Source organism: Carya illinoinensis, chromosome 13, assembly GCF_018687715.1.
Source record: "Carya illinoinensis cultivar Pawnee chromosome 13, C.illinoinensisPawnee_v1, whole genome shotgun sequence".
Taxonomy (NCBI): Eukaryota; Viridiplantae; Streptophyta; class Magnoliopsida; order Fagales; family Juglandaceae; genus Carya; species Carya illinoinensis.
The window spans coordinates 30,011,347-30,025,694 of record NC_056764.1 but is presented as its reverse complement, the minus strand read 5'-3'; the positions used below and the strand labels follow the sequence as shown (position 1 = coordinate 30,025,694).

The 14,348-nt window shown below is 35.5% G+C and overlaps 3 protein-coding genes across 3 annotated transcripts; 2 read left to right on the top strand and 1 right to left on the bottom strand.

Annotated features, from left to right (window-relative positions):
- Positions 1 to 2,704: 2,704 nt before the first annotated feature.
- Positions 2,705 to 3,905, top strand: LOC122291614. Its single transcript, XM_043099420.1, has 2 exons — positions 2,705 to 3,210; positions 3,651 to 3,905. Exons 1-2 carry the CDS (start codon positions 2,871 to 2,873, stop codon positions 3,665 to 3,667), a joined length of 357 nt encoding a protein of 118 aa, XP_042955354.1. The 5' UTR covers positions 2,705 to 2,870; the 3' UTR covers positions 3,668 to 3,905.
- A 1,583-nt stretch (positions 3,906 to 5,488) lies between these two features.
- On the top strand, positions 5,489 to 5,994 carry LOC122291129. Its single transcript, XM_043098774.1, has 2 exons — positions 5,489 to 5,837; positions 5,972 to 5,994. The coding sequence occupies exons 1-2, from the start codon at positions 5,489 to 5,491 to the stop codon at positions 5,992 to 5,994; spliced, it is 372 nt and encodes a 123-aa protein (XP_042954708.1).
- Positions 5,995 to 10,868: 4,874 nt separating this feature from the next.
- On the bottom strand, positions 10,869 to 13,389 carry LOC122292420 (scarecrow-like protein 3). The gene has a single exon (XM_043100763.1). The coding sequence runs from the start codon at positions 12,504 to 12,506 to the stop codon at positions 11,091 to 11,093; it is 1,416 nt and encodes a 471-aa protein (XP_042956697.1). The 5' UTR covers positions 12,507 to 13,389; the 3' UTR covers positions 10,869 to 11,090.
- Between the last annotated feature and the right edge of the window lie 959 nt (positions 13,390 to 14,348).

The following is a 14,348-nucleotide window of genomic DNA, read 5'->3' as shown; positions in this document are numbered from 1 at the left end:
AAACTGAGTACACGGCTCCTTAAACTCGGGTTTACACAATCTTTCGCCGATCCTTCTCTTTTTTCGTACAAACACTCATTCGTTACCATTTATTTTTTGGTCTACATTGATGATATTATAATTGCTAGATCTTGTTCGAAAGCTATTTCTTGGGTTCTTAACTCTTTGATCTATACCTCAGACGTACAGCCTAATATGGCCTTCACACTCGGCCTGATTCTTCTTACATTCTTCAAGCCTTTTCAAATACCGACTGGGCAGGGTGCCCAGATGATAGGCGGTCTACAGGGAGCCATTGTATTTTTCTTGGCTCCAACATCATCTCATGGGGTCCAAGAAGCAACATACAGTTGCTCGCTCTAGCACCGAAGGCGAGTACAAGGCACTCGCAAATACCACTGCAAAATTATTATGGCTTCAGTCTCTCCTTTGAGAACTTGATATTTTTCTCTCTAAACCTCCCACTTTATGGTGCAGCAATCTGGGTGCCACGTATCTCTCAACCAATCCGGTTCTCCATTCACGTACAAAATATATGGAAATTGACTTTCACTTTGTTCGTGATAGAGTTGCATCCAAGACATTACATGTAGCCTTCATTTCTTCTCGTGATCAAGTGGCTAATATCCTTACCAAACCACTGCTCTCTTCTCGATTCCTTACACTTTGGTCGAGCCTCACCATAGTTCCCTTGTTGGACTCGCGGAAGGGTGCTAGCAATAAAGCCACATCATCTTCTAGCTCAGATAAAATATCAAGCAAATCCAAGTCAGTTGCACATGAGAGTCCAAAACCACCTTAGCTAAAAGAATCTTTTGGGAACATTTTTGGTTGTAATCTGAGAATATTTTGTATGCACAATTGTGCTTATATCAAGGAACTTTCTCTCTGTTATAACAAACTTTTATAGCCAGCATTAGGCAATCGGCACACCATGTGCTCATACAAATGCCAAAAGGATCTTGGCATATTTTCTTCTATAAATAAAGCATTGTATAGATAATTCAATATCAATGAAGTGGAATATTTGAAACTCTATTTTTGTTATTCTTTGTTGTTTCACAATTTCTTATATGTTTGCGAAGTTATATTGAGTCGTCCATCCGTTCCCACCTATCTTATTGATTTTTCTAAAACTCTGAATCAACATACTCACGTATCCAAGTTTGTGGAGTAGGGGACGGAGACCTTCTTCAACTACAACAATTAATCCAGAACTGGTGCAACCCTATCTACAATAGCCTTTCACAGTTGCAACTAGGGGTGAGATTCGATCGGTCCGAACTGGAGAAATCGATCGGGTTCGGTCCTATCCGATTAGGTTTGGTTCAAGTCTAGGGATTTTTCACCTCAGACCGGACTAAATAAAAATAAAAATATATATTATTATTTATATATATTATTTATATAAATAATTGTATATAATTAATTATTAATATATCACAATATTAAATAAGTATTATATTCTTTAATGTATAACTATAATATATAGTACTAGTATATATTAATATATTAACGTATTATAAGAGTTATAGTATAAATTATAGTATATGTATAAATTTATAATAATATTAGTATAGTTAACTTAATTACTATAACTATATAGAATATTATTTAATATAGTATTACCAATTTATTACTAACATATAGTATATTAGTAATGCTACTAGTATAGTTATTAGTTATAGTATCGGTACTAAGTCTATAATTATATATATTTAGATCAATGTATTATTATATTTTTTAATATATGACTATAATATGTAGTACTAGTATATATTAATAATTGTATAATTTATTATGTAATTTTTATTTAATAAATAACTTAATTTTAATTTAGTATTTTAAATAAATTTTTTTATTAATCGATTTATAAAAAAAGTAGTTGGACCAAATGGACCGGACCGGTCCCTAGGAAGGTTCGGTTCGATCCGGTCTGGGAAAAACGATGGACCACCCACCCTCTTTTGAGACCGGACCGGACCAGTCTTACCCTTGGCTGCAACAGAAAATTTGTAACAAACCAGCTCTGAGGACTATCAAAAGAAACCATATTTATGGTTGGTTGTCTCTTGGACCATATTGCAGTCTATTGGCCAAGAGAACATGGAATAATCCGGCGGCTGAGATAATCCACCCCAAATGGAACTCTGCAACGGTGCCTCCATGGCATTTCTGTAGGAAATACGTCGCAGACACAAAAAGTTGCCAAGTATACATACGTAGGAATACAACGTAAGGAGTGTAAACTCTGAAAGTCTTAGCCAAGTCCCCACGTCTGGTTGACAGTGCTAATTCATGCTATTAGCGCCAGAATTGAGTGATTTAAACGACTTTGCAACTGATTGTGGGGTCACTTGGTGTTGAGCTACGTGCGTACGTACTAATCAAACTTAAAAAGAAGATAAAAAAAATTCAAAAAGAGTGAAATTAATTGATGCTGCCCCATGCACGTCTGCTTTCCCTTTAATTTAAGGCAACCATGGCATTTCAATTTTCATAAGGATCGACATGATTAGCCTCCATGATCTCCATATAAATTTTTGAAAAGCAATTTGGTTTTTATAAATGCATGCATGCTTGAGTGTAGCATTCACAATATACATTAACTATTAATTTAATTAACATCCATATAATGAAAAACAAAATATTACCACATATATAAAGAACATACCCATAATGTTCATCTATCTAATCATTCCTTCCCCCCAGTACTTCTCTCTCTCTCTCTCTCTCTCTCTCTCTCTCTCTCTCTAGGACTCTGTGTATATATACATGGCATATCTCTTGGCCAGCACCACATGAAGTTGAGCAACACATTCATCAGCCATACCAAGATTTGTGATCAGTGAGTAACTGAGCGAGATCAGATGGCAATTATTCATGCTAACATGAATATTAGAAGAAGCTTGGGCATGGCAATATTGGTTATGGTTGCCACAACCCTAATGCATGGTAACCATATTCAGGTGTCAGCACAATGCGGAGCAAATATTCCAGTCCTTGTAGCTGAATGCTCTGATTTTGTTGGGAAAAGTGGGCCAAAAGTTCCACCATCGCAGGATTGTTGCGCAGCGCTGAGTGGAGTTGATATTCCATGCATGTGTAAACGTTATGCTCAGCAAATCGAAAACATTGTCAGCATGGAGAAGCTGGTCTTTGTTTTTCAAACTTGTGGATTAACAGTTCCGCATGGCCTGCAATGTGGAAGTAAAGTCCATTACAAACTCATGACTACTTTTCTGGCTGCTTCTTGATGATCATCATGATGATGGAACTCACATGCATATTCTTAATTTCCTTTTTTTTAAAAAAAAAAAAATCATTTTATTAATTATTTATCACAACCCAAATACGATATATCATTCATTAATATTTCATTAATTCTTCGATATCATATCATTTGAAATAAAAATTAACTCACAAAGGTGAAAGCAACAGATCATCAGTCTGCCTGGCCAATTTTTAGTAGTTTACACAGGTCACAAGGGTCTTCATGGCTTGAAAATGATCTCGTACAAAATTAAAACAACATTAAATATTATGATTTCATCTAAGATTTTTTTTTTTTTTATAAAGAGTTTGTGAAATATTTAATGACAATAACAGGGGGCATAATTAATCCTAATACTGTGATATGATTCGTTCAGGCTCTACAGTTCCCTAGGCGTGATTGCATGAGCTTGAAGTCGGGGGAATATGGATGGCTACAGGCTAGCTGCTACATGCCGTATCTTAAACTCTACATTATAAAATTGTCTCAGAATAAGCCTAAAATTAGGCATATATGATCTAATTTTCCATTGTAATAATTGGGATGTGCTTCGATCTTTTCCAGCTTTCTAATATATAAAATTAAATCTCAAAATTTTCATTAAAAAACAATGAGAAAAGTAGTTTGGAAATAGCATGCATGCAGTACTATTATTTTGGTAAACATTTGTTGCATGCATCCATATTATTTTAGAAAAAAAAAAAAAATATAGAAACTCTAAGGTTGCATTTAGTAGTCAGGCGATCTCAGATATTTTATAAATAGTAGTAAAAAAAATAATGATAAAATATTAAATAACAGTGAATAGTAATAAAAAATATATATGTAAAATATAACGATAAAATAATGAATAGTAATGAAATATTATCAGAATATTCTAATACCCAAACTATCCCTAAGATTACCTAGAGCAAATTCATGTAATCCCCGTATATATATATTGCAAATCAATTTAAAATTGGCTAGAATATATATGATATTTCGGGATTTTTTTTTTAATTTTTTATTTTGTCATAAAAAGAATATATTATGCATGATCTGAAGAATTACAGGAATATAGCAAAACCTGTATTAATTCTACAATATGGATCCAATATTAGTATGAAAGTCTCTTTTAGATCTAATGTTGGGGATCACATGCATTAATTAGTTACCAGTGAAATATTTTTAATCATAATGTGTACGTACAATAAAATAATGGCGATTTCAGGAAATTCATGATCTTGGGGATCAGACTAGTATTACAATAATCAAACATATTTTTCTACAATATATCGCATGCCGTATAGAAAAACATGCAGTCTGCTGCCACATAAAATAAAAAATAAATATCATTATATATATACATAATTCTAAATACAAAAAATATTTTCAATATATGATATATATATATATATATATATATAAATATGTGTGCCTATTTTTATGGTAATAAAATATCAACAATGTTTTGAATAAAAGTTTAACATATTCATTGTTAACGATCGAGAGGAAGAACTACTAGTTGAGGTGGAGATCACTACTGGAGTACGTTTTGTATTATAAATTTATATATCAAACAATGAAAGAGCCACAGTACCAGGCCATTCATTTTTCCGTGCCAATCAATCGAGTTAGCTAGCTGGTGGAGTCCGTTTTTCCTGCATGCAGAGATTCGCTAATCATGATATATAGTTAACATAAACGAGATCTTGAAGTTGAATTAATTATTCCGTACTCGTGTTTCATCTGGTCAATATATATATATATTGACCAGATGAATGTATGAGAAGTGGAGAGACCGGAGCTAGAGTACTGCTAAGTTATATGATCTAAATGAGTTAAAGAAATGAGCCAGCCCGCCTCTTTCTGTGGCGTCAAGGCCGTGCGCCCTTTTTGGAATCGTAAGTCAAGTGTTTTTGCTTCATTTGGATGAATCACGTTTCCATAATTTGCTCAAACTTTCACATGCGAATGGGGTGTGTTCTGTAGATCGAGATGATCTTTCTCCAACCAAATCAAGACATTTCCCGAGACAATGTTCACATATATATGATATGGAATGAAAGGCAATGTACGTCCTCGTGATGCTAATTCTATGGTCAAATAAAATATTACAAAACCCAATAACATGTGAACCTAAGCACTGATCTCATTCTATAAATCCAGGCCACAATTCATGTTAAATTACAACAGAAACTGGCACATAAGTTTTAGTTTTGATTGAGAGAGAATATGGCTATTTCTGTTATGTCTAAAAATTATTGCCAGACTTTGGCAATATTGATGTTAGCCGGAATATTGATCTCCGGCAATCACCAAGTCATGGCCCGAAAATGTCGGCCGATCAATAACAAGCAGCTAGCCCAACTTGTATTTCAATGCAAGCAGTATGTTAATAAAGGGAAGCCGAATGGAGTCATTAAGCCTTCGACAGCGTGCTGTAAAGCGGTGAATACTGTGGGGCTATGCCTGTGCCAACTTGTTACTAAGAAACTTGAAAGTCAGATTGATATGCAGAAGGTAATCAAAGTGGCACGCAAATGTACTGGCCAGAGAATTCCACCAGGAACAAAATGTGGAAGTAAGTATACATTTTCTTGGAACTAAGTAGACTTTCATGATCATCTATTATGATAATTACTGTATCATTGTTGTGGGGATTTTTCCTTTTTCTTTTTGGCAAAAGGGCATGCTAATTATGTGATGTTTTTGCAGGTTATACTGTCCCCCGGGCATGAAAATTGTAGAAAATGAAGGAGAGAAGAACGCCTTTTATCATATATGTGATCTTATTATCTGTGTAATTTGCTTTTCTTTCCCAAATAACACTGTTTATATATCAGAGGTGCCTCTATATATGTATGCTTTATGCATCTTTCTTTTCTTTAAGAGTCAATAATTTGAAGTACTTCCTGGTTTGGTTGTGTCAAGTGACTGGTCTGGTATGCGTATTTTGAGTCTCAGGAGCTTGCATGCATGCGCAGGCTGTAGCAACTATATATTGGTGCTGCTTCTGTAATCTGTACTCATACAATTGGTACTGTTCCTCTGCCATAAGCGAGGCTATTTATCAATAAAGTTAAAGATTTTTATTCATATATATGTATGTATATTATATGAATACTGGTGTCTTGTGATCAAGCTTTGAGTTGGATTGTGTAGTAATTCATGCACCGTGTCATTTTGTGTTCTTTTGTTCATAATCTCTTGAGGGACAGGTTTCTGTCTCTGTGACTGTACTGTTTTATTGTGAATGAATCTATATATATCCTACAGGTACTGTAACTGCACGGTTAATTTTCCTGCAAAATAATCACCTGGTAATGAAACTAATTTGAGTTCTAAACAAGCCGGCCTGATCAGTTTTACATGATGCAGTACTTAAACTTGGTTCGCTAGCTTATCATTCAAGGAATTTCAGACAAGCCTTTCAACGAGCTGATGATAAACTTTTTAAGGATAATTACAGACTAATAAATAAAAGAAAATAACGAAAATGATCCGCATATATTTAACCATTTTCGTAACCTTTTAACAACTATGTTTTAAATGAGTGGTATATTTGTAAAATAATTTATAAAAGTAACATCATTTTACAGAATTAAGTACATACGTACCATCAATTTTGAAACATGGTTGTAAAAAAGATTGTACATCTATCCTTAATCAAAGAATAATATTCTCACTTTCCAATATAAATGTTTTTGAAACTGTATTCATATTATCTATGTATCGGGAAAAACTTATACCTAAGTTCGCCTATTGGCATACCAAATTAACTAACATAAAAACTTATAGATCTCATGATCTACTTGTTGAGTACTGTGGAGTCTGGTCCACACCACTCGAGTGGAGGTATTGGCCGCTCGAGCGAAGTCAGACAGATTCGAACGCTCGATGTTAGCTCAATAGTGAGCTCGAGCGGATGCGGAAGGAAGTTTCACTCGAGCGGAGACATTGGCTGCTCGAGCGAAATCAGACAGAGTTGAACGCTCGATGTCAACTCGATAGTGAGCTCGAGCAGATGAGGGAAGGAAGTTCGCTCGACATGCCGCTCGAGCGAACATACATTTTACACAGCTCTAGGGTTTTTTCCGCCATTTGACTATATATATAATTATTATATCATATGGCCATATAGAAGAAACACTGTGGACGTATAGTGAATGATCCATCATTGTAATGTGATATTCCTCAATAATAAAATCCTCTGCAGCTCCCGTAGACGTAAGCAATTTACAGAACCACGTAAATCTTGTGTTGTATGTGATTGTTTTTCTCGTTCCATATTCTTTTTCAATTTATTGTCATCGTTTTTCACAACACTACCAACCTATGCACCTCTTATATCTATTCTATATCCTTGTTTGTATAATAACCAGTACATCGAAAAGCTCCAAATTAAGGAACTTCTTGTGTGAGGAGGATTATTGGTGATAAGTTAAAGTTCCATCTTGTTAAGTGATCATCCAAGATTAGCATCCGTTTCTCATTAAAAAGTTTGCTTGCTAGTTGCGATCAATAAAACTCAACTTTCTCATCTAAGATCTTTTGGGGAATGGTTTTGGAGGTGTATATGCCAATGAGAGAGATCAAGCGTTTCATGTGATAGTTGATGGTGGAAACCAAAAATGTGGTGATATATTATAGAAACTTGAAATGGAAAAGAGAGGGGGAGGAGAATGACATAAAGAAACTCTAAGAGCGAGCTACACCTTTATTTTTTTTAGAAGTAATGTTACAAACAATATTTGATCTCACTTTCATTCAATTATATAAAAGTTGCATGCACTTTTCATCACCATTGATCATCTTTATATAATTAAAAAAACTCCAAAGTTGATGAGCTATGTCACCTCATCATAGTGAAATAAAAGTAGGATGATGGTGTAATTTGTAGAGTTTTTATTTATGTCATCTTATCATAACGGGATGAAATTAGGATGGGATCGTCGATGTAAATTTTTTTCTTTATTTTTTCATGTGGGGATGTGGGTGTTCAAAAGAGATTATACCTGGAGACCAACCCCTTGAAAACAATATACCTGGCCTGGAGTTGTTTCGCTTATCCCTCTGTAAGGAGAATAGTTGCAGCTAGATCTAAGATAATATGTTCCAGTTGTGGAATATTACTTTTATCAAATAAACTCATAACTGGGAGATGGAGTTGTTTTCTTCCTTCTTCAACATTAGGCTGCATTTTTAATTGACTATGAGCTTCTTTTGGGCTTGAGTGATTTACATCTAATAATGTGGTAAGAGTAGTTAGCATATTTGTGGAATCTTTGTAAGAGGACTGGGTCAGAATTACAAGCCATAATTTTCAACAGTCTTTTATGCTGGACAACTGCAGTCGGTTGCCTTGAAATTCGTGCAAGATGTCGTTTGGTTGGAAAATTATCAGGTAGTCTTGAAGTATAGATGTCGTGGTAGTCCCAACCTATCACGATATGCTATGACATTAATATTGCTTGCAAGTATTACTGTGTTTGGCCACACACTCATCTATAACTGCTTTGAGCAGCCCCAAGTATTTGGATTTGGTCCAGCACAAAAGCTTTCACACAGACAGGCAGACAGAGATGGATGCTCCTAGCATACACAGCTGCTTTAGCTCGACAACCTTAACGATTCGGATACTAGTCTTGTTGTGAGGAATTTTGGAGGTCCATGCAAGGATTGCGAGCCCCATTGATGGGGCATTCAGTTTTGATTGGGGGCACAAATAGGCTGGAGAAGGACAAACAGAAGGCAGCACCAACCACTTTGGGCTTTGTGTTGTGAGGCACTGAGGTCCATTGGCATATCATGCCTCATCAGTTATTGACGTAGTCCACAAATTTTATACAAACACTAATAAATGTTGCAACACTCGCTTTTATATGTTATACTCAACCCTTCAAATTCGGATGAAATGTCTCTTTCTTGTCATTAAGGTCCACATCCATGATCATCTTTAAACATTGAAAAGTGATACAACAACAAAAAGATCTCATAAAAATAAATACACAAACTGATATAATTTTATATAATACTTTAGGTCTATTTTATAATAAAAGTAACTTTATAATTTAACATCACGTCAAACTGCATTAATTTGTGGATTTATTTTTATAAAATCTTTTTTAACTAAAACATTTCTCAAATTAATTATACCAAAAGTTTACTCAAAGACTTCCAATATCTATCGACTAGATCTTGGAATATCTGTGTGTCTCCCTAGTGCTTGCACATCTGTAACACTTCTATAACTTGTTAACTCTAAAGAAGTTTAAAAAGTCAAAAGTTAAATTTTGCTGACAGACGATTGCAAAAAGAAATTCATTAATTGTTGGTGGCAATTCGCCCTACAGTATCATTAATTGTTGTTAATATTAGCTAAAGTCTAATGAGGTGTTCTCCCATCGCCATCAACATTCATAATTCATGCGACCTAAGGTAAGTTTCTACATATGCCATGGCATTATTTTAAGGTTATTGATGGAAATTGTTCGAATTTTAAAAAAAGAAATAATATTTAAGTTTTAAAGTGTGTAAGTCCTACGTACTTCTTTTGAAAAAAATAGGTAAATATAAGATCTATATGAAAAAATTATTTTTTTAATAGTGAATCCTACATTTTTTTTTTTTAAATTTTCAAAAGGAGTATGTGGAGCTTATGTATTCTAAGACTGTATGTAATATTACTCAATTATAAATTATGTACAAGTCAATTTTGTTCTAAACTTTGGTTTGAATTGATGGCGTCAGGATGTTTCTTTTTTCCATTTCCTTGGATTTGAATGGGACAGCAATATATTTTTTTTTGTGGCACCACAATTAATAAATTGATTAAAGAATCCTAGAAAAATCTCAAAGAATTTTTTTATGCAGCCCCCAAGTATCCCCTTGGATTCGTTCCTATCATTAACCACTGAAATATATAATAATATAATTGATTGTAACATAACAGTATATACATGATTAAGTTTGCACATAAGTCATGTTGGACAATTGGAATATATATTCAATCTTATTCGAGTGGCATTAAAATTTTCATTTGTATAAACATATTTATCATTTGTTTAATAATGTTTCAATTCTATTTTATTACCTCTATTTTCCTCAATTAATCATTCCAATATTCTGCAGCTTTTGAGGTTCCTCAGAATGTAGGAGAAGGCTGCAAAGTCTTTAAGCCTTTTACTACAGTCCATTGACCATGAAATGAGCTATTCTGATGTGTATTTCTTTTCTCTGCAATTACTTTCCAAATAAAAGAGAAATATGATAGACTTACCATTGAATGAACAATTGGAGATACTCATGTTTGGTCGTCTTAGATTCAATCGGAGGTGAAGTCTTTTGAATTAAGCAAGGGCTCAGTTTCTCAGTGCTGAAAAAGAAGAAAATGCACTGAAATTCTTTGTTTTCAATACAACTCAGAAAATCTTAACACCATTTGCCTATAATTCTTTGTTTTCGATATACAGGCATTGTTGTATGTACTCAGGAGACAATTCACAGCACAGAGTCTAATCTAATGCAATGACCAGAAATAAAATGCTAATGCAGCACAAACTTTGAGCAATGCAATTTGAGACTGTAACACTTAAAATACAAGCGCACATAATACAAACCAAAACGTTAGTTTAAGGTTCCATTGGTTATTTAATGAGAAGAAATAGACAAATTCTATATGTAGGAAATAAAAGAAGCCAGCCTTGTTTTTGGCTGGTAAGTGAAGGGACAATTAGAACAACCCTTAACTGCATTCATTTACAGGGAAGAGAATTCTTTCACACCAAAAAGGAAAGAACAGGTACTAAAACCAGAAAGATCAGTATTTCAAATCTCATTTTTTACACCTCCAAGCCGATACTGAAAACAAGGTTCGGTCTTGCCGGCATATTACCACACAACCATTCTCTTCCTTGATTTTGTACCCGTCACAACCAAAACCTTGCAACAACTGTCTTGCCTGCAACATACCATAATAGCTTAAAGGCACATTCCCAAACCCACCCAAATCAAGCCTTTGGATCCACTTCTCAAGCTTTTCATGCCTTTCTTTCCTCTCAGCTCCTTCACATGCTATAATGTTCTTAATTTCCTCCCCAAACAGCATCTTCTCCACCTTCAACCTCTCCAATGATGTTCTTGGCATGGTAGACTCCAAACAATCAAACAATGCTGCATAAGAATACAGAGCTTCCAATAGCCTCTCCATTAGAGTTGACCCGTTATGGTTAGAATCTTGTTCTGTTATTATCATGAGCTTTGGTGTCAAACCCCACAAGGCATTGAGAAAGCTATCCATCTTTGCCGAACCGCTTAAAGATGTTGGTGATGATGAGGTTGAGTCAGGACTCTGGCTATGCCTGCTAGCTAAATCTTTCTCAAGCAGCTCACCCAGTGTGCTTTGGTTCATTTGCAGGACTCTAGATAAGTGTACCCCATTGAGATTCTTTGTTGCCAGTGGGGATCTCTTTCTCAAGAGTTCGTCATCGGAGGCCAACAAGGAATGTAATTGAAGAACCGAGCTGATTGCTAGAGCCTCCCCAGTTTTGACACGAAGTTTTTCAAAATTAAGATCATCTAGTCGACTAACCACGGGATTGAACTGAAATGGGATATCCAGTTTTTCAGCTTCTTCACTCAGTCGATATGCCATTTGATCCAGTACCTCTTTCTGTTGATGAACCCCGGTAATTCGCAAATGTGGTGGACCTTCAGGCCGTGCACTCAAAGCTTGAATAAGAGCAACCCATTGGACAGGTTCTGCAGCGTTCAAGTCGATTATGTGAACCATTTTTTCCCCTTCCATAGCTTCAATAATAGCCTGGTTTGTGAGCACTAAGCTCACCTTCAAGAAGGGAAGCAGCTCAAAAAACAGTTTTTGAACAAGGATTTCTTCCGAAATCAATGTTATTCTGGTGGCATTGAGGGCTTTGTGAAGACCGGGCCAAGCTTTTAGGATTCTGTCAGCGAGCGCCTCAGTGAAGTACGCCGCTATACGCTGCATGGTATCACCATCAGGAGAAGAAAGCAGGGAGATTTGCTCAAGGGCAATATTTGCATTCTCAAGGCTACCCGCAGCAACATGATTTGCACAAGTAAGCAATAACTGGATCAAGTACAAACCCCGCTCTTCGGATTTAAGTTCTCTAAGCCAAGGGTATGGTGATCCTATGCTTGGAGAAAGGGACATCATGGAAAATAATTGTAGAGGTGACGAAGTAACAGAAGAAGACCCTTCTTCTTGAAACATTGGAGAGCCTTATAACGACCACAACAATTAGGGGAAATCGAGGAAAGAAGACAGTCTGTAATTGTCAACAAAAAGAGAACCACACTCGCCACACAAAATAATCTAAACGATGAGAGGGTCTAAATCTTCTGACAAAACATGAGATTGTTCAAGCAAGCGCCAGATTTGCATGAAATCTTAATTCAAGAACATTTTTACGTTCCTCTCACCACCCACAAGAACAAAGCAAAAGAGTGCAGAATCAGAGTGCTCGGAGGGCCTAGTTATAAGTCTAAGAGGGCAAAGAATCTACCAAATTAACTAGATCAAATACGCAAGGAAGGGAGAAAAGGCAAAAAACTAGAAGGCTAAGAGTAGACAACAAATGGAGTCCAAATTAAAGAAATTGATCAAGCATTTTATGTTCAATGAACAGATTCAAAAAGTCATTAAAAAAATCATGAATTTAGTTCAAAATCGCAAACAAAAGCACCTAAGCAGTAACAGATGGAACAGAGAAGACAAACAGAACCAGCTCAACCACACCAGGACCAGAACTAGCCAACTAAAACTGGAACAGCCAAATCCTGACTGGGTTTCGTAATTGATCAAGAACCCACATGGAGCCCCATGAGAATTCCAGAGATTGCTTCTCCAATCTCTCTCTGTGAACGCGGAGCTGTTCTTATGGGTTCTCTTTTGGTGGGGAGGAGGGGATTCCTCTGTTTATTCGACTTTTGATTAAAAGTTTCCGTCTGTTTGGAAGGACTTGTTCATGGCTACTACGTTGTCGACAATGCGTGGGGGAGTCCTTTTGTCGTTACTGTTTTGTTTTCCTTCCCACTCCCAAGTGGAATATGGAATTTGTAAGAGCCTTTTTGCTTTGCATTTTCTCTCTCTTGAGATTGTCTCTCTTTCCTCACTCAGAAACTTCAACTTTTTCCTTTTATTTATTTTAAAGTTTGCATCTTGTCTTTGCATTAGGTGAATGGGGAATCAGGTCAGAGTCGGCCTAATAACTTTCTTTTTCCCCCCAAAGGGTTACTTGAATCCAAACATTACAATGACAAAACGATGCCCTCAAGTTTTGTTTCCTGGTGGAGTGTGTGGGAATTGCAAGAAACTGAGAAAGTGAAGAAACCTCTCATGATACCTCCAAAACCCTCTTTTTTTTGTTTTCTTTTGAATGGGCAATGCAATGACCACACGTTGTTCTTATCCTCTTGGATAGAGACAAAGAGGCAAGGAGGTTAACCAAAAAGCCAGAAAGTATAGAGCATATTTATCTCTTCGTAAAGTTTTAGGTCCCAATTTTTCATTTCCAGTTCTGTTACTTATAATTTAGTCCACAACTTATTCATAAAAGCTAGATGATATTTACTGTTATACAGTGTACACGCGTCGCATATTTTTTAAAAAAAAATAAGTAATATAAGATTTACATGAAAAAATTAATTTTTTAATAATAAATATCACATTATTTTAAAAGAAATGCATAACACTTCCATAACTCATAACTATATCTAAAATCTCTCATTTTCTCCTATAACCACACTAGATATATCAATGCAAGAGTCGACTCATGCGCCGATAGTGATCGGATAGGATGAGACAGACATGAGAAACCTAAAGCTGATAAGTCCAAATTATATGATGCATATGGATGTTGAACATTTGGAACTTTAGTGAAGGGTGATGCTTGTGGTTTGGGTGAGATGTGAGCCTCATACGTAACCAATGAGTTCAGTGGTTTAACATGTTTGTAGTTGAAAAATGATAGATTGTGCCTATTTTTTTATTGGCATCGGGTGTTCAGAAACAACATCTTGACTAATCTCGGGGTGGATAGATTGTGTCTATTCT